At 41.3% G+C, this 21,114-nt stretch overlaps 1 protein-coding gene across 7 annotated transcripts in view; it reads right to left on the minus strand.

The window, feature by feature from the left end:
- Positions 1-21,114, minus strand: part of sorcs1 (sortilin-related VPS10 domain containing receptor 1) — a 216,589-nt gene that overhangs the window by 41,760 nt on the left and 153,715 nt on the right. For all 7 annotated transcript variants that reach the window (XR_015117522.1, XR_015117523.1, XM_086210512.1 and 4 more), the window contains exons 5-11: positions 18,200-18,273; positions 10,076-10,140; positions 8,964-9,082; positions 8,664-8,753; positions 4,688-4,867; positions 2,736-2,882; positions 1,516-1,618 (exon numbers count right to left, since the gene is read on the minus strand). Coding sequence is in view for 5 of the 7 variants with exons in the window: in XM_086210512.1 (XP_086066638.1) it covers positions 1,516-1,618; positions 2,736-2,882; positions 4,688-4,867; positions 8,664-8,753; positions 8,964-9,082; positions 10,076-10,140; positions 18,200-18,273 (778 nt within the window). In the remaining 2 variants the exon portion in view is untranslated. The remainder of the gene's footprint in view (positions 1-1,515; positions 1,619-2,735; positions 2,883-4,687; positions 4,868-8,663; positions 8,754-8,963; positions 9,083-10,075; positions 10,141-18,199; positions 18,274-21,114) is intronic.

The raw sequence follows: 21,114 nt of genomic DNA on the forward strand, positions 1-21,114 counted from the left end.
AAAAAACATCTTCTAGTTTGATTTAGTTTTAGTTTCAGTATGCAGAAGTTTTGCACCTAATTCAAGAATTCAATTTTTCAATGAAATTATTTGTTTCATTTATATGATTCAAATGATTGTTATTATTATACAAATTAAAACTCAGTCTGTACTGACACATTTCTAACTTGCCAGCCTACAGTTTGTTACATAGAACCACCAGAAGATTTTGGAAAAGGGGGATGACAGGATGAACCATCAATCAGCGTCTATCACAGGCTAACTTCAACCTACCAGATAACTGATGCAACAGCAGCATGCTAATCACTTCAGGAGCCGCCACTGTTGTTTCCAATGGACAGTCGTGCTGTCGCCACACCCAAACCACGCCCACATCCCATCAAAGGATGCTGGTTTAACCACATTCGGAGGGGATGCAAGCCCGTAGCTTGAAGCATGACAAGATGGGTTCCGGTGTCGCCTCAGACATCCAGCTGCCTCGCGGGTTAAACACGTCTCTGCCATAGCAATATTACATAATTCACTCCTGGAGTGAATTATGTAATAATTGTCTATAGTTTACGCTACTGGACTCTTACATTATCACATTCCCCGATTTCACAAATCATACTGTAGCTGATGGCCAAATCTACTAATGATACAAAAAAAATCATAATTTCCATGAAGGTTGGACTTTTCATCCAAAGTGGGAGGTGAAGAATTTAACCAAAATCCCGCAGATGTCCTCTGCTGACTAATCACAGTCTTTAAAATCAATTCTTTTATCTCCACACTCCTAAAACCTGTTTCATTCAGTGTCCCCAAGGTCCAGACAGACAACCACACGCCATCTCCAGACACCTGAGGCGTGTGCTGATGTGTTATTGACAGTGAGGATGCATGCAGGAGTAAATATCACTGAGGTGTGAAGTTACCTGGGGGAGCTGCTGCTCTCCTATTCCATTGTTTATTTGTCTTCTGTACACTGAGACAATGAGGGTCCCCCCTCTCTTGGAGGGGAAACCAGGAGGTTTTCATAGTTTTTGGCTGTCTTTTGTCCTGTCATTTTGGCATGTTGTCAGACACCTGTGTGAGCATGGACTGATGCTGTCCATGAACAAACAATGGAAGGTAGAAAGAAGAGCCAAGCTTCCAAAGACAAATCCAGTTAAGAGCTGCAGTTCTACGCTGGAAATACTGCTGGTCTCAACTTTTTGTAAGAGCTCTTTTGATTTTGGAATTGATTTATGTCGTTTGTATCCTCAGAAAAAGATTGAATGTGTTTTTATGTATCTTTTGTTTTCCATTAGTGAATTAAATTTAAGCAAATAAGTTGATCGTTCGCCATTGCAGGTGCAGTTTGTTTTAGATATTGATGCACTACCTGCAACAAAAAAGAAATTAATGCCTGTTTTAAATAACAGCTTAAAAAAACATTTTAAAGATATAGAGGGAACAGAACGCTGATTAATTACTACGTGAGTGCAAAAGAGAAGTAAGAGAGAAAGGGACTGTCAGCGTGAAGAGACCCCCCACCTGAAGCGACAATGATCCCCGGCGCCGAGTCCCTGCTGGCTATGTTTCCAGATGTGTAGGGGTTTGCTGACACGTGGAGATGGAGATGTAATGAACAGTACGGCTGCGGAGAAGAAGAAATCAGAAACTTAATTATCAAAACTATCAAGCGGAGCTAACAGCATCTCTTCAGAAGACGCTTCAGAATAAAATGGCTGTTGCAGCGATTCGGATGCACAAACCTCCCGAGTCATAAGTTTTATCACAAACACCATTCCCCTATTGGCTGGTCTCACCATTAATTTTGATTGGGTTAACCTTTACTGACACAATTCTCATTACGACCCAGTGAAATGCCAATGGTGCAGTCCATGTTGTGACGGGCTGTTTGGAGGTTTATTAAAACTCTGACATTTCCTGACAAATGACTGTATAATATGTGTGGAAGGCGAGGCATGCCAATGAATCACTAATTGCTCTATCAAAAGAGGGTGATTACTTTTGTACATAAAGTTGTGATAAGAGAAGATGTAACATCAAGAAGATGTAACATCATCTCAGTTTGGCAGATCCTTAGTCAGAGGTGACTGAAACCATACTGGGAAAGGTTTATGAGGGTGCAGTAATAACAGTACTTGACAGTTAGTAATGCTTAACAACTGTCAGTTAACAGCTAACTACTGTGTCTATGTTACTAAAAATGCTCATATTATTGGTTATCATGAAGATGGATGGAAAAGTGGGGATCTACGGGGTGGGGGTGAAGGTTAGGGTGATGTTACTGTACAGGATATCACAACAAGGATCACAAAGGGAGTTAATAAACGTTTCATTATACTTTAGTAATGCTTACTCATCTCTGTAGTGGTAAGCATCAACTAAGTGTTACGAATGTACCCTTGCCTAGCAATTGAATGACCAAATATTTGCCGCTCAGATGAAACTTCTTGACTCTGAAAAACAACTGAGCCAGCAGGCTTTAAGGAAGGAAGACAGATAGAGCTATTGCATTTCTGTATGACACCTCCCTCTCTCTGCGTTTCTTAAATGGGAGGTCAGCCTATTGGACTGAATCAAAATGGCTGACCTTTCAGCTCAGCCGCCTCAGAGCACTCAGCTTTGACGAGCACTGCTCTTTCTGAGTTCAGCCTCTCACTGCTGCCGGGATCAGTCAACTCCTGTCAAGGCCTCTCTTTGATGGAAGCGCGCACTTGTAAAGGTGTGTGTGAAAAGACTCTCACCAGCACACAGTGGATGCTGTTGCCTCTCAGGTCTTTGCTGGGAGCCTGCAGTAACCTCCAGTCTCGGCCTCTGTTGTAGGTAATGTGCGTCTTCACTTGGTTATCTGTCTTTTTGTTGGCTAGGAACATCCCCTTTATTCCTGCTACCTGTAAATGCAGACAGCAAACGGCTCAGAGCTGCAACACAAATTCAGACATCACACGTCTGGAGAACATTATGTATTTCCATACCTTCCAGTCACTGCCATGAAATAAAAGCAATGCAGTGGAAAGCAAATCACAAGCCCCTGGGGGAACACAACCATGCTTACTTACCTCTTTTGTATTCCCAACAAACCCAAATAGAGCTACAAACAATGAGTGGGAAATGATCGACTGTCTGGGGATTTGCATGTAATCAATGTGTTTCTTAAACGAATCTGACTCCTTGCTGGACGCCAAGAGGAATAGCTCAGGGATGTTGAATGCAGTCAGTGACAGCCGCATCAGGCAATGAAATTCCACTTCTGTAACTGGCATACTCTTCAATCTCCCCTGGAGGGGAGATTTAGCATATCCTACGTTTTGGGTGCTGACCCCAATCAAGACACTGGATTTGATTCCATTGGCGAGGACACGGCGAGGCATGAGCAGCATCATCAGCTGCGTAATTATTTGATGCTGAGATATAGTTCGAGTTAACTTCATATATATATATATATATATATATATATAACAGAAAGCATCTAGCCAGCAGTGGTGGAAAAAGTACACACATTCATTGATAAAGTACATACTCATGTAAAAAGACTCTGGTAAAGTAGAATTCCACCTGTTTACGCAAATCAATGTGAAAAAATACACTTGATTTTCAAAAATTGTCTACTTAATGCCCGTCCACTGTGGTCCAGTGTCCTTAACATGCCTCTCTACTTATTTTTAATGAGTGAATACAGTCTTCTCTGTCCTTCTTTACATGTCGAAGCAAGGGGCCACCAATGATAACGCGCATTACTGCCACCTATGTGTGAGGTTGAAGAAGTCCCCTTGTCCCCTTTAACAAAACATTTTTATGTCATTTTTGTCTGTTGTGCATCAAACTAAAGCATCAAAAGTAAAGTCAAAACAAAACATCGTTACTTACTAACTTCTCATCTCTGCTTACCAGAGTGCAAAATAAAGTAATCAAAAGACACACTTTTTGTATGGTAAAAGGATAAATGGGCGTAGATAGATAGAGATATTGAAGAATACATATAGAGATAAAGTTAAGGTGCAGGATAGACCCATGTTTTATGGTGACAAATATAAGTTATATATTGAAGAAATAAGACTTATAGAGAATCAATTTCATACGTAGATGGAGCCAAAGTTGAGGAAACATGGAAATAAGTGAATGGATAACATAAGACACTTTTTTCAGATCTTTTTTTTAAAAGTCAGAAATGATTTAGTTCAAAGAAAGTAAAAGACACAGAAATGAAATATAAGGTAACTACTATTCAACATAGGCTGACGTGTCTTTAAATGTTTGGACACAAAGCCAGGTTTCAGAGCCACTGCAAAAGCTGCAGCACCCTTTATTCTTGTATGGATTATGTGCATTTTGTCCTCTGCAGTGATTCATCAGACAAAAAATCATTTCAGCCTCGCTAGTATCTCCATTCCTGACACAATCTCGTCTTCTCTTTGTTGATGTCAGCATTTCCAAGCGGCTTCGTATTCATACAATGAGCTCTGAAGTCTGAAGGCCTACAGCAGCACGGCTCGTCCTCAAGTGACAACACCACTCCATTTCTTCATGTCTGCCTCCCAGCAAGTACCGAGGCTCTCATCAGTCAGGCTTTTATTTGACTAAATGAAGACTGCAGACTTGCAGAAAAGAGCCACATGTTCAGCTCGCTCAGTTTACTCCCGCCACAGCGTGATACTGTCCTCACATGCACCTGGTTAAAGAGATTAGTCTTGTTTACCTCATACAGGTCAACCATGACGTTGCCTTCAGGGCCCATGCTGCTGACGACGTTCTCCAGAGCCAGAGTGTAGAAGACGCCAGACGTGTCTGACACATACAAGTTGTAGGTTTCATTCTGGTTCCATTCCTGTACGGCCGCCACCACGCGGTTTTCGTCCGTACTGATCACATGCAGGTCCTGGAAGGAAGAAAACGTTTCACATTTATCCTTTTCACTCCTTTCACGTTGTTTTTCAATCCTCAATCAGGCACGTAACTTTGTCTCAAGATATTTGTTATATTGTAATGATAAAACAAATATGATGAACTTTCATTTCATTATTACAATGTGTGCAACTGCAATATAAGTTTGTGGGTTTAATAGCATACACAGAATTAATGTATTACAATACTGAGAAAAACTGTAACTTATGTACCAAGAGAAATTGACGTATGGTTATTAAAGAATTTATTAACTGTTGGTTCTTAAAATGGAATGATATGCAATAATGTACAAGAAGGTTCATATCAGGTAAACAATATTCTGCTGAAATACGAAAATGATCTCATTGCTGTTACAGGCACAAGTACGCACACGGTAGGGGACAAAATGTACAACAGATATTACAAAAAATTTAATTTTCTCCACTAAAATGATCTTATTTTGTTAATAATTATTATTTAGGATCATAGATTAGTATAAATAATGTGTGAGATCACATTCCCACTAAAAGCATGCAGCTACTTTTATCGGCAGTACCCTTATGAAAACACACGACTTCACTCGGACACAAATATCTGCTAATATCTGTGGAAAAACAGGTCACAAAAGACACTTTCAAAACCTCCCTGAGCATCCAGATGGGTCTGTATGAATCTGACTCAAATCAGATTTCCAACCACTGCTAATGGGGTTTGGATCAGATGTGCAAAAAATCTGATTTCATGTGGTTTTTGGCTGTGAAAAGTGTCTAAAATCAATCTGGAACGCCACAAAGATTTGGACCAGCAGGCTGAACAAGACATGAGATCTATTTGTCATCAGTTGCAAGCGTTTTCATGCTGAGTCTGAGGTGCCACTAATTGATGAGTCCTACTACTGGATAGTATATATACAGGAAAAAACTTCATGATGCGGGGCTTTCACTGACTTATAGCTGACATATATAGTACATGCACATACAGAGTTATATAGTTACTTTGACGCATTCATATTAGACAAAAAAATAAACCCAATTATTTATACTACCAGTTACTAAAACTGGAATTTGCTTTCAGTTACTGACAACATGTCAGAGTCATCTGATCCAACTGCACTTGTCGCCTTTGGAAAACTACGATTTTATTGCTGCTGATGCCAGTTGCCACATGAAGGATACAAATCGCAACAGAACAGCAAGAACCATGTGAACACAAGTCTTATATGAACAAACAAATCAAACCTAGAAATAAGCAGCTGCGGAGGTTGGTTTTTTTCATGCTGAAATAAATCAAACACAACATGCATCTATAATTTAAACACAAATATGGTCCTTCAATGAAAAATGTGATCTTGTGTCCCAATGACAAATATTAAACTCCTGCTTGCTTCACCATGACCAAATATCAGAATGTCCACACATATTCTCCATATACATATTTTCAGTGGGAGAGCCCAGCGACTGTCACCACGGTGTTAGGCTCATTATGCAGCTGAGGCCATGCTGGGTCTGACTGTGCCAATAACACCTTGCAGTGAGCTGACAGCAACTCAGCGCCTTGGGCCTGATTGAATAAAACATGTTTAATTGTCAATGAGGATTTGAAAAACGAGGCCATGTGCACATGGAGTAGCGCGGAATAACAATTCCGGAAACACTGGGAGAGTTACTTTTGGCCTTGATTTGTCCATAAATTTACAGAGAGAGAGTGACATGCGGAGACGATGATGAGCTGCTGTTCTACTGTGACTTCAGCCCCTCTACCCTCCAGCTGCAGGTGACAGGGAAGTTCCTTTGACTGCACAAACCTGCAGCAGCACCAGAAACCAGCAGGTCCTGAGAACCAATCAATTATTGTTCACTGAGACCTAATGAGATCTCCTCATTTACACCGTAGTCTGGTTGAATACTCGGGGTGTTAATCTGAACTGCAAGAAAGCAAACTGTTTAACACACAATCCCTGATTGAGCACACACTGACCTGCAATTTTAAATTTTCACAGGGGAACAAAAACTATATTAGAGTGTGTGTTTTTTCTGCATGAGCATGCACACACACACACTTACACACACACACACACACACGCACATAAATGACTTATCAAGTGAATATTGTGTGGGGATTCCTCCCCCATAAACTCCCTGCCTTCCTGCTCCCGCTGCTGCATGAGGAGTGGGCGTGGCTCCGGCAGCTGCACACCTGGGAAGAATCACGTCATCACCCACCTACAAAACCGGCTCGTGGAGGCTTCACCCTTGCCAGTGGATTCCACGTCTTCTGTGGTTTGTTGGCCCTCTAAGAAGCTTCTAACTACGTACGCTAAGCAAGCTTGATCTCCTTCTTGGAGTATTCTGGCCTAGGCCATTAACATATTTATGTTGCTGTTGCCCACGTGTTCATCGGCTCTCTGCTTGTCTTCTCTCTTCGCAGTGCCTCCACGAGCCCACACCACGCCGGCCCTCCTCACAACCCATCACCTTCCAGTTTCCACCTTGTTTAATAAATCCATTTTCTATTGCACCCTCAACCCGTCTCCGATTTAAGCTCTTGGATCCTCCACTACAACCCCCGGTTTCATATCATCACATATTGAATTCAGTTGAAATGCCCATAATGTCCTTAAGAATGACTGCTTTTCAAAACAGTGAAAATATTGTGATGTAAGACTATATGATATTAAAAGCAAATAGCAAAGACTGCAATATGTCACCTTTGTAAGTTTTAACATCTAGTATCACCATTTAGATGCCCAATGTGGGGTTGGTTTAAAGGGGTTAATGTTTGCTCGGACTTTGGAAACTTTCCTGGTGTGAGTCGACGGACAGAGAGGAGCTTTGTCTGTCCATCGGCTGCTGCGGGAGCTGCAGCCCACCACCCACTCGCTGCTTTGCCCGCTGAATGAACCAGGGACCAGACATAACGCTCTCTCTCAGACCATCCTTTCTTTTAGTATTCTAACTTCTCACTGGAGTGTATACTCTGTATAAATTTGATAGCTCCCTTAAATTATTTACTTTATGATGGGAGAGGATTTTGTATGAGCTCCCTGAGCTTCCTTTCTGTCCCAGCACTCCACATTCTGCCTATTGATTATATTATTTGCTGTTTCATGGGGCAAATAAATCAATCAAATCTAAATCTAAACTAACAGGTCTGAGCAGCAAGACAGTTTCACAGCTAATAAAATGAATCACGGACCTTCTTTCAAAAAATTGGGAGAAAAGTAAATGACGTTGGCAAAGTCCCAACACCACAGGACTGAGACGCATTCACTGTCCCTCTGAGGGTGTCACCACAGTTCTCTGAATGTCTGGGTATTGATTTTGGGGCAATGACCTGTCTAGATAATCTTCAAATTAACAAACTATTAACTCTTATTTACAGTTTGTCATTAAAAACACTGTCTCTAACTTTGAATCATGCTAACATAATGTTCACCTTCCAGAGAGTCGCTGAGCTGGGCTGGGCTGAGTGGATATCCGTGCTTCATACTGTTTAATGGAGTAGTTAACAAAGTTTTCATTGAACCGTTCAAGAGGAATTTTCCAGTTATTAGTCAAACCCTCAGATATTCCTGTAGAGAAAGTCTTATGGCTTGAAAAGTCTCTATAAACAGATGAAAATTTAAATTAACGTCTTAGCATTATTTTCTTATGTGAGCAGGCTAGGAGAGGGATAATCACTGTTAATCAGGGATTAATGGTCTCTCCAGAGAACCGGTGTCCTCTTTTATTCCCGATAATAGACACTTCATATGGCGTTACCCTTGATTTAAGCCAAGCTGTGCTGGTTACCTTAGGCAGGGTGTACTTGGGCAGCTTCATGGGTGTGAAGACATCTCTTTTGGCGGACACATAGTAGATTGGCCTCCCTGCGGTTGACACCTTAAGGTGTCGTTGGGCAAACACATTAGAAACAAACAGAGAAAAATAAATAACACATTTTTCACAGGACAGTGACACATAAAGCTCCACTAATAGCACCTCTCCGAAAATGACCTTAGACATTTTCCACAAAATCCTCACATCTGCTGCCTGACACACACACACACACATGACTAATGATTTTTACTGAGCAAACTTGACATCACCTACCTGGACAAACACATACTCATCTTGCACCACCAGAGAATTGGGGTCAATGTACCCGGGGAATGGTTTGCCCTTGTTGGCATCTGTGCAGTTCTGCAGCTTGCAGGTAACATACAGCGCCTCTGCTCCACACACACACACACACACACACACACACACACACACACACACACACACACACACACGTCAAGCCAAGGCATCAGCGGTGGAATTAGCCATTGAAGAAAGGCAACCTTCACACAGAGACAAGCCACCCTTTTTTGGCTTCCTACATTACTTGTGTCAATAAAGTGGTCCCACTAATCTGTGAGCCAGGTGGAGGCGAAGACAGATGACCAGAGAGGCCAATTGCAGTCTCTGTCTTCAATCGTGGTGAGGAGAGAGAGCCTGTCCCTGCATGTTAGCTTCTGCCAAATACGTGTCGCCTTCCTCCACATGCACATGATCAATAGTGATGGCGTCTGGCTTCATGACCGCAACATCTGACACAACTGATGTTTGCTGTGTGTGGTTGTATGATTGGCTGTGCTCTGTCGAGATGGTGTCACAAAGGATGTTCTGACATAAAGGTGGGATCGGTCGGCGTGTTTGAAGACTTTACCACAACGCATCTTGCAGAATCTTTTTGTTCGATGCTGCCTGTGTGGTAAACACCAGTGTGTCTGTCACACTGCTGGCCCTGAGGCTGTAATGACGGCTGTCGGCTATAATTGTTCAAATCAAGATAACGTGATGCAACAGAGTCAATAAAGTAGAAGTTTATCTGGAAATATGGTTTCATTAAGTAAAACAAGTTTCAGGCTGAATTTGTATTTCTAGATGAAGGAAGGAAGAGATGACTAGAAGGATTTAGATATTATATTGAGTAAGCACATCAAGTAATCGTAAAAAAAATCAACCTGCATATCCCAATGTCCATTACCGTTCTGAGGATATATAAAAGCTGTCTTATGTATGCATTACTTTTCTCTCCATTGTCATTGTGTGACCCCCGACTCGTCCATCTCTGCTGTCCCTTTGCGTTACCCTTCAGCAGACCTCCCCACTCCTCTGTGCTTTAGCACAAGGCTCAACCATACAGCACGAAAGACTGAACTCAGAATTCAATTACTCACGTCCTTCAGAGATGCTGGTTTCCAGGTGAATTAAGCCCGGCTCTTTGTCCAAACCCATTTTTGACCTGAAAGGGAGACAAATGTGTTTCAGGAACATCTCAGTTGGTCTTAGGCCTCCAGGCAGATGCCAGCAAACATCGCTACTGTCTGACCTGCAGACTGTGCAATCAGTCAATGATTACTTTCAAGATACAAGAGATTCTGAATATGCAGTCGGGAAAGTTAGATAACAGGATGGCAACAGATATACTTCTAATACTCAAATGTTGTTTTATCAGGGTTTTGTTTTTTTTGTTTTTTTACTTTTTCATGTTCTGGATGTCTGAGATCAATCTCACCAAGCAGCAGAACCCATTTGATTAGAGGTGGCTCGAGATGAACCCTTTTATCCAGATATATTTTGGTTTGGGGTCAAGCTTCAATGATCAGACCCCAAAGGGAATAATTAAAAGATAATTAGAGATTTTTTTAAAATTTTTGTCACATTATTTTGTAATTTAAAAAAAAGTCTTTGACAGTATTCTGTATGATTTCATTGCTAATTTGTTAATCTATTTTTTTATCAGCAAAGTCACTTGGGATTTTGCATTAATGTGAGAAAAAGTGAAATAAAGATGAACTAAAATGAGCAAGTAATTACTAAATGATCATAAAATACAAGAGGGAACTCACAGTGTACACCTCCGCACATAAATTACAGAACTTCCTTGGCAGGGAAAATAATAATTTTTTATTTGTGAGAAGCCAGATATATTTATAAAGACTTAAATGATCAGTGATGCTGTTTGTGATTTTGTGTATTGCTGCTGATGCTTCTAGGAGACGACTATTTAAAGAAAAGTCAGATAAAGTGAGTTCTTTTTTCACTGAGGAGCCCCTGGAGGCTCAAGACCACTGGAGAACCCCAAACCCGACTTTGAGATGACCCACAGATGAAGTTACCCATGCATTAGCGCCCTTAGCATGATTCACTTATGTATCACTACAGGTACACATACACAGGTTATTGTTGTTTTTGTCATGAGTACTGTCACCGTCTGAATGTGACTATTGTGCAGAGAAAGCACTTTCCTTTTGGCTGAGAGAGAGGATTTTTTTAGAGCTTTTGCACCACAATCGATTGCAGCAACCAGTGACATGCAGAAGATCCATCGCATCCACTGACATTGACAGACCTTTGACTGATGCTGCTCTGGGTCCAAAGGGCTAAAAAGAATCCCCATACAGGCCTCAGTCAATCCCACTGAAAAATACTTCCAGAATTTCCACGTTACAGTGGATCTTCAGCATCTGTTCCAGGCAGCAGAACTCCTCCTCTTACCTCTCTTTACTTTGTAAATTAAATTGTACCAAAATCTCCTCTTGTAACATTCGAGGAAGACAGTGACAGTCATTTCCTGCATTAACAGCAATTCCAAATATGGCCACAAGGTCCCCTTTGTTTTGGTTAATGTGCCTGAAACTGAGCGCACAGCTATGCTACAATAGAGAACTCTTCTCAGTAACAAGGCAGTGCAGGTTAGGATGTCTATGTTCAGCTGCTCATGTACGACTAATGTTTCTACTCATGTAGATACCAGGCTCTGTCTGGTCGACATGAGCAACCGTGCAACAAAAGAACAGCGTGGAGTTCCGAAGGTCGACTCTGAGCAAACTGGCTAATCCCTGTTAACTGTTGGCACATGCCGCTAACCTCTACACATCCATTACTCGACATTACAGGAGGACAAGATTGCTAGATGATGTTGAACCCATCGTTTGCGTGTGAGTTGCATGAATATATAATCAGCTGTCACAATGTCCATAATTGCGTTCACCAGCGTTGTGAATCAGTTCAATAGGAAACATTTGTGGGGTTGAGTATTCATCACTTTTGTAATGTCTTTTCATCGAGCTCCTGGTGTGTAAAGGCCTTCACGACCAACCCTCACATGCGCATCTGGATATACTGGACCACTAAACACTGGCTGGAGATCAGTTTTGACTTAACTGTTTTCTGTACGCTAACATTTGAGGCCTACAGTCTCTTGCCTCACCCACTTTTGCCCTGCTATCCAAATCCAGATCATTTTGTTGGGAAACAGTATGAGATATCAATACTGACATCAACAATTCCAGCGATAAGGCATCCATGAGCACTGGCTGCATGCAGCCATCACTGTGTCTTCACGGTGGATGGCAGTTGAAAGTGTGAGGAAAACGAGGCTCAGGTTTGCCACCTGATCTAATTGTTCAGGGCCAGCGGAAAGTCCTGCTCCCACTTCCCCGAATGATGGAGGAAGACGTCCTGACATCATTAGGAGAGGGAAAGCCATTGATTTTCTCACTACAGTAGGGATGCCCGCAGATGGAATAGCATATAATCATTAGGGCATTAAATATGTATTAAAAAGACTGGAGGATCAGAGGGGAAGCAGAGAGACAGCACACACAAGGGGGAGGGGGGTAGAAGGACAGAGAAAGGATGAGAAAATGTGTCGACAGGTAGCACACACATAAATGTGGGAACATTAAAGGGAGTAGGTGTTATGGGACTGAGAAGCAGTCAGACGGAGACCACCGTGGCATTTCATCATTATCCTTATTGTTATACTTATTGATTTCCCAGATGAAAGACAACTGTGAATACGATGGCCTACTTAGCTAAACCATATTTCCATTATCACTGAATAATCTATTCAGTTACCCAAGAACAGTGTGAGGTAGGTGAGGACTAACTCTTTGAGTTAGTGGAGCTTCATGGTTTGTTTAAACTTTTATCTTTTCAGCACTTAGTGATGGCAGGCAGGAATCCCCTGGTGTGTGTCTGACACTGATTTGGACGACGATGTGTGTGAAAACTTGATATTGGAACAGGTGGCAATAAAACAGAAGTTAGTCAAAAACATCACGTGTAGGTGACTGCTGCCGTGGGGAATGAGCGTGATAACACACTAGACTTGCAAATTGATGGGATCTAAATGTTCACAGCGACCTGTGCTGTCGCCAGGCTCTGCTGACCACATCACAAATCAGCTTGTGAGGCTCCCTTAAATGTTTGGTTGCAACATGTGCAGCATACAAAGGCTCCCTCCGCAGCCTCATTACCAGACCTACCAAAACACCCATCACACAGGTGCCTCCCAAAATAAAACTGTGAAAGACTCTGCAGCAGCAGCCCGCCAGGCTCTCCTCTCTCCCGGCTGTCCTGCGTGTTAGTACCCCACCTCATGGTTACAGGCCAGAGCCACCGGTGTTATGTTCATCTTAGCCTCATGGTGAATTTCATTTTGATCAAAATCAATTGGGACCTAACTTTTTTAACATGTTGTCACATTGAATGATGTTTGATTACACTTGCACCTGCACAATTAATCACAAGAAGGTGCAATACTTTTAAAGCCTATAGTTTTGTGTCAAAAAAAGGGCCCACATTATGTAATCCTCACCTTTTCAGTACTGTATGTATATTTGGTTCCCTGATGTGCCCACTAACACACACACACACACACACACACACACACACACACACACACACACACACACACACACACACACAGAAATAAGAAATCATTGTGGGCTGGCTTGCATTGTAGTCTTGTGGGTCAACGATTCGTTCAGATTAGACGCCCCTTTAACGCATCATCATCAAGGGCCTTCACTGATTATTGTAATGAAATAGTTACACATCATTCTGCACATTCCATCCACAAGGCTTTTTTTTTTATTTCTTGAGGTGTTAAGGGACCCCCTTAAAGAAAAAGGGTGTGATATTTCCATCACGACCGAAGCAGCTGGCCAATCACGACATAGTGGGCCTTTCAGAGGAAGGGGCAGAAGGCCAAACAGTCTCTGACTGAGAGTTGGCTGGAGTCATGGCCTGTAGAGCTGTAAGTAGGAGCTGTTTGACCATGAACACATGCTCATGTTGTGAATTCACCATCCAGATGAAAAAAGATTACCAGCCCTTTAACTTCAGCATTGCGCTGCTTCAGACTCGTCCTGCCTAAACATCATTTTCTACAGATCTAGAACACACGATATGAAGTTGATACAAAACCACCACACCATAAAAGGGCTTTTCAATGAAAAACAAAATAATGCAGTAAAAAAAAATCAACATTTCAACTACTGCAAATCATATCAAAATATCAGTAAAAAAAAAAAAAAAATCCCAATTAGATATTTTTAAATGCACAGCCATAATTTCAAATTAAGCAATACACAATGTCAACAAGAAATATAACGTATGTATCATTGCACTGCTCCCAGCCATCCAAAGAAAAGGGAAATGTCAAACAATTCTTTAATAATAGTCATATCCATTTTCCCTCTTTTAATCAAGTACCCTGTAAGCAAGTTATAGAACAATGAAAAAATTTCTGCTCATGGAAAACGGTTGCATTAATCTTCATGAGCATAAGAATCATCTTAAGTGCCTGTAATTTGTCACAGAGAATGCATTGCTGACAAAATAAAAATGGCAGAAATTTATTTACGCCTGCAAAAATAAGCAGGCTAAGTGCAGGTGTGACGTGTTCTTTCTATGGACCTCTTCTGCTCTCTTTCCGTTCCAAATACCACAAAATGACATCATACACACAACCACAAGAAAGCTGTAGAAAGTTCTGAGGAAGCAGGCAGGGGATATTTTTTGCTATTTTGACAGACTACACTCAAAAGAGGTGTCAGATCCAATCAAGGTGGTGCTGGATACCAGCAATGTTACACTCATTCAACACAAACATGGGAACCAACACACCGTCCACCTTGACACCCTTCACATTTCACAAGTGAGTCACAGCAAACAAAGTCTGGAGTCAGAGAAATAATCTTGCATGCAAGCAGTTAACTTGACCCCTGATCCACTCCTCTGAAGGCATCGAGCACTTTGCTGTCCTTCTCACTCAACAACCAAACTTTCCTAACCCTGAAACACTCTGCTTTTTCTATTCAGGTTGGTAGGGCAAGGGAAGCAGGTCATTTTTATAAAGTACCCCTTAAGCCAAAAAAGAATGGGCATCCATGTAGTACAGGCCAGCTGCAGCACTTATCAAGTCGTGCACTTCATATTCCTTCAGAGGAGAAACAAGACAGGAACAGCTTTAAAAGTAAAGTATAATTATGACTTTTAAGGATATCATAAATAAAGTTTAGTATTACAATGTTAGTTTTGTTGTTTGTCTCCTCAGAACGAAGAGTTTGCAGCACAGAACCATAGTTTATTGGAGTGGAGAAAGTTTGATCTGTGTTGATCTTCCTCAGGTTGAATAGACACGATGGGCAGAAATCTCTAATGCTACATATTATAGGTCACATGACAGCCAGGAGAGGCACTTATCAATATGGCTGGAGGTAATTTGATGGAATCATCGTATTTCAAGCTGTCAATAGTGTCCTTTTTGTTCCAAGTGATTTTTTTGCCAGTGCATCTGTTGCCCAAATCTTTTGTCCTCATGTACAGACGAATTTTTCTTATTTGTCTCCTCTGAAAGTTTGTTGTCCAACTTGCTTGATGATGCACAGAGATTTCTTCTCAAATTGTTATTTTGAACCATGCAGAGAGAAAAAAAAAACTGATTACATCAATCTTGAGATGATGTATTTTATCTCGGAAGACAAGCAAACTGAGATTGGAGCCAACCAGATTTGGAAGGCTCGCTCCAGCTGGTCACATAATAAAACTGTCGGCCACAGAGGAAGATCAGGCATGTCAGACACATGAATAATGAAAACCTTAAAAACCTTTCTAGCTCATCCGCTGCTCACTGTGTGGAGAAGTGATGACAGTCTGGCCAGGATATTTCCAATATCGAAATCTCTCCTCATTGGAGTCCAACTTTAGTTTTACTGACTGTTGTAAAAAGTTATTGTTTGTGGCAACAAAACAGGAGGGTGTGTAAATCTGCAACTTTGCTTTGTCCCAATAGTGTAGCTGCAGGGAGCACGCGACCAGTCCTGCACGCTTGCAGAAACATTGTTCCTCTGTCACAATAGTAAGTTTAGCAGATGCTATGACTTTTAGCCCTGATATGTGCAATAACTGACTTCAGACTATTGTTATGGCTCTATGGTGAATAATCAAAACAGATAGAAATATGAAGAACCATGTTGAAAAAAAAGCTACAAAACAGAAACATCCCCATAAGTCGTGACACCTACTCAGTTTGGAGGCGGTGTTGTCACCGCGTCTTGTGAAATGACACAAATGTCTCGGAAACTGTGCGTCATTGCAGAAAACGTCTAGTGGGGCTAGACGAAGTGGAGCCAGCTGGCTGATGAGCAGCATAAACATGACCCGTCAGATGTATAAATAAATTAATAAAAATATTTTTTTTGAACAGTACAATGTGTTTAATTCGGGCCTGCGCCCCTGCATTAACTTTCAGATTCGGTCCTCCAAGAAATGATGAAATTGAAAAAGGCCACGTCATTCACGTGACTTACCTTTGACTATCATGCACAGGTTGACCTCTCTTTTAGTATTCAAGCTGTGTCTCAGGAACTGCACTGCATTTTCCTCAAGAGATTCACTGTCTAGTTCTAATGTGCTCTCTTCTTGCAAAACACTACTGCTTTGTCTGTTTTATGTTTGGGAAGTCTTTTTTGTGTCGCTGTTCACGAAGACCAAGAGAGTAGAGAGCTCTTTCACGTCAAGGCCTTTCCACACAGCTAACAAGTTACCAGCCAGCTCGGTAATGCACACGAGTAAATCATTGATATGTGCTTCTTATTTCCCTGCAGCTGAACTAAAGATCCTGAGCACTCCAACTGTGGACCTCCAGGGTTTGAGCCTGTGAGGCAGGTTGCTTGGTAAAATTGCCAGCAGCTTAAATGTCTTGATGCTTTTCTGGAAAGCAACTGCCCATTGCTGTACACCAACTGACTTGCTATGCCCTCTCTCCCCCACCACTTACTCAGCCAATCAGCGCCTTAACTGGCAGCAACTGTTAGAAAATGTCCCAACCTGTTTGACTGAGCACATCAGATTACATAAAGTGGCGGATGGAAATACATTTATTGATTTTACTGATCCGTCTCTATGATGTCACATGCATAATGCAATGTTGCCCTCCCCACTGGGAGGTTTTCAGAAGCGGGGCCTTTGTTCAGTTGGCATTGTAGTTATATCATCTCTTTTTTGTCTGTTTTAATTTTATTTTTGTTATTTCTGAGAATGTTGCCCTCTTGAAGTTGTTATAAGTCCGTAAAACTCACATTTCCAGATGCCTGAAAAAGTCTCTGCCCAAATATCATTAAAGAACCAAAATCTGCTAAATAACCACATGCAATAGCATAATATGAATATTTTATACATGCAGTAATATGCATTAGCATCCATCTTTACTAGTTTATCACCTCTTGTTTCCGTACTGTTTTATATATTTGATCTAGCTTTAATGTGTCTGCTTGTCCGTGAAGTTTTATAGGCTATGTACCACAGGCGACACCAAATTTCACTAAACAGTTGAAGTGAATTTGCGACCTGCTGACCAATCATGATTGATCAAATGAAACATCTGTGGCTGTGTTTTGATTAAAGAAAAGTAGTGTTGATGTCGTGATGTGAAATAAGATGTGCTGATTTATTTTGAACATGGACCAAAGTCTCGGTCTCTTGACAAAGAGACAAGGTTGCGTTTTCTTCACTGAGCAGATCAGGGAGCCTTTTCTAGGCTGCCTCATCCTGTGGTGTACCTGATGGAAGGCTGGGACCATCTCCACATCTCCACCTGAAACAGTATGTGACATGTGGGATGTGTTCTTCAGCGTGGAACGTGCTTTTAAACCAGCCACACTGGTTCCATTTGTTCAGGCCGTTTATCTGTGGTTCTGGCCACGACTACGGTCCCTGCAGCAAAAATGAAGCTGTTCTATGGAGATTCGCCCTTTTAAAATGCTTGGAAAAAGTGTTTGAAGGTGAAGAAAGAAGAAAAATAAACCTGCCATGAAAAAATAAAGATGTATGTGGCATGATTTTACACTTTTGATTATGATGTGTGTGTAAAATCACAATGTTTAATTCACAGAGAGTAACTGCAACCGAATCACTCAGCCCTAAAGTAAAACCACAGTGGATTTTTGCATCTCTGCCTCTTTGCTTGCCAACAGATTGTTAAACAGTGTCCAAAGCTCTGTACTCACCAGTAGAAACGATTGGGAGCCACTCTCTCATGCACCAGTTGCCACCTCCTTCCAAACTCCACCGAGCTGTAGAGCTGTAACGAGACAATCATGCACCAGTGGGTATTTAGTCACATAACTCTTTAACAGATGATCAAATTTACCATGTTGTACCACACAAGTTTGTCTTCTTCCTTAGTGGGTGTTTGCCCTGTAAATGATACACATTTGCAGAGGATTTTTCCTGATGTGCAAACATGTTGACGTACTTATAGCTCAGTCATCCTTTAAAGAGAGTGGGAGAGGAGCTTGAAGTTCAAGCTCCTCAACTGAACCAAGGAAATTAGATTAGAATGTACATTCTCAACAGTGCGGGGGAATAAAATGGCTTCAGTGTGTTTAGGGATACAAGCACAATTGTTTGCCTCCCAAAATGATAACCCATCACTGCAGAAACACACACTTACTAAACAATGTGCTACGAGTCACAATAGAGGAAACAGGGTGCAGGTTTTGCTGTAACATACGTGTGAGTGGGGGAGTCGGTTGAGAGGAGGAGGCCGCCCTCGATACCGCTACTGTTCATGGGTAAATCACTGGATTGCTGAGACTTCACTATGCTAAACAGAGAGGGCGCGGAAACGTTGGAAATCTCTGGGTAATCAAACTAACTGTCCATGAAAATAAGAGTGTGTTAATGTATCCTGCTGCCTGTTCTCACTGAGATGTCAGGAGTCCCCAGTCTCTGATATTTATTCAATATTGTTATTATAGTTTGTTTTAGCATGAATTTGACTCCTCACACTGTCAGCAAAACCGAAATCTATGTGGACCTAATCACGAAGCAAAAAATGTCCAATGACATTTTTAGAAATGATCATTCTCTCCCTCCTACAAATCACCATGGATATGCAGAACTATTTTTTTTTTCTTAATGTTGATGGCAAACTTTGTGCAATTTCTCCAGGAAAACAACTAAAACTGTATTGGAAAATCAATACTCAATGTGTCACTCAATAAAGTGAAACAAAAATCATTCCGAGAGCAGCTGATTGCAGTTTCAGCTGAAAATAAGCCCAGGTGACCTGTTCTTAGTGTCAAGACATTAAATCACTAATCTAATCATGATTCTAATTAATTGCATATATTGTAATAAATTAATCTACATTGATTGCATGTATAAGTTTTGCCGTTTTCTTTGATGGGTATTGACATGAGAAACAAGTAGCTTATTTTGTGTTTTACAGTAGAAAAACATAAGCATATTATTTTCATATTTGCAGGATACTGCTATTTTCACTATGATAAAAAAATGCAATAAATCTATGGTACATTAATGAAAGAGTGATATTTTATTTTTAAAGGAGTTAAATTCCATTGTCAAAAAAATGCTCAGATTTGAAGTTTCAGTTATGGGACTTCTGTGCTAGCCATGGATTGGCCGTATGCATATCAGCATAAAAGCAATACTACTTGGAACCTGAATGCCAAGGGTCAAAAGTCAGGGAATGAATTTTTGGTGAAATCATAGCATCAGTAGTCATATTTATCAGGAATTTCTCCTGCATCTCAGGGGAATCTGGGGAGATGAACTTGAATGTTCAATACATCCACTGTGACTGTGTGCAGCTGAGGTCAAAAGGTCATTGTTGACTGTCATGGCATCTGGGGGACCCCAGATGGTGCAGTTCTGCTTTTACATAAATGTAAAATATATATGTACTAGTGCAGTACTTGGTCTTTCTGTATGTCTGGAAATATGTACTGTATATATGACTGCTATACAATTATCCCACTGACTGATCAATGTCAAACGGAGCATGTGACCTGCTGGTGCCTGGAGGATCTGAGATGACACTGGAGGGCGATGTCTGAGATGACAGATGAAAATAATGACTGCGTGACATTGCACTGCATGCAGTATCCTCATCACACAGTCCATCCCAACTAGCTCAGAGCACTTGGCAGTCACAGTCCGGCACCCGGGGGAACTTGCCTCCACATTCAAAGCAGCTACACCAAACCTTGTGTGTGTGTGACCCCTGCGTGTCTGTAATCGGACGTTTCCTCTTTGTCGACACTTCCTCCTCTAAATCACTGTCTGCTTGCTCATCTATGAAGAGCAGATCAAAGACCTTTTGGGCTGTAAATCTTAATGCCAGTCAATGAAATAGCAGCTAGTAAAAGTACTACTATCGCTACCTCTACTCATGTTTCACGATCAGAACTTCATCTTTCGATCTAACGGTGAAAAATCTTTCTGTATCTGTATGTCTGTGACTTGATTGTGTCAATAAATGTTGACAAGGTCAGAGGTTATCAGGGAAATGTTATATCGAATTACTCACAGCCCTGCCCTTTAACCCTAGAACACTCATGTTAAAATTAGTAACGCCATCACTCACATCAGGTATATTTTACCTGAAATAATATCTCTGATAAAATATCCTTTTCATCAAAATTTATTGAAGGTCAACACTGTGTGGCAAACTGATTAATTTCCCAATATGCAATGTCACATAAAATGAAAAGAAGGTATCATGGGGGACCTCATAGAATGACATCACGTGGGTGAAAATCACCTGCGTTACTGTTCTAGGGTTAAACAACTGGCACTCAGAGTTGGGGACTTGCACACAAAGTGACTTCAGACTTGACAATAGATTCAACCCCAAAAGACCTCAGCCTTGAGTCAGACTTGAGGTTTGGGACTCGTGAACAATATCATTCATTTCATTTTGCGATGTAAAAAGGTCGTTCTGATGACCTGAATCTTATAATGCGCGTGTGTCATTGTCCATGTGCGATCCACCATCGCTAATCTGACTGGAAATAAACTACGTGCTGTCGGGCACCATGGTGAGGACATCCGCTGGAGCTGTTGCGTCCTATGGATATGACAAATCCACTCAATCTCTAAACCAACAAACTGCCAA

Source organism: Aulostomus chinensis, chromosome 8, assembly GCF_037954235.1.
Source record: "Aulostomus chinensis isolate RoL2024-O1b breed Wild chromosome 8, RoL_Achi_v1.0, whole genome shotgun sequence".
Taxonomy (NCBI): domain Eukaryota; kingdom Metazoa; phylum Chordata; class Actinopteri; order Syngnathiformes; family Aulostomidae; genus Aulostomus; species Aulostomus chinensis.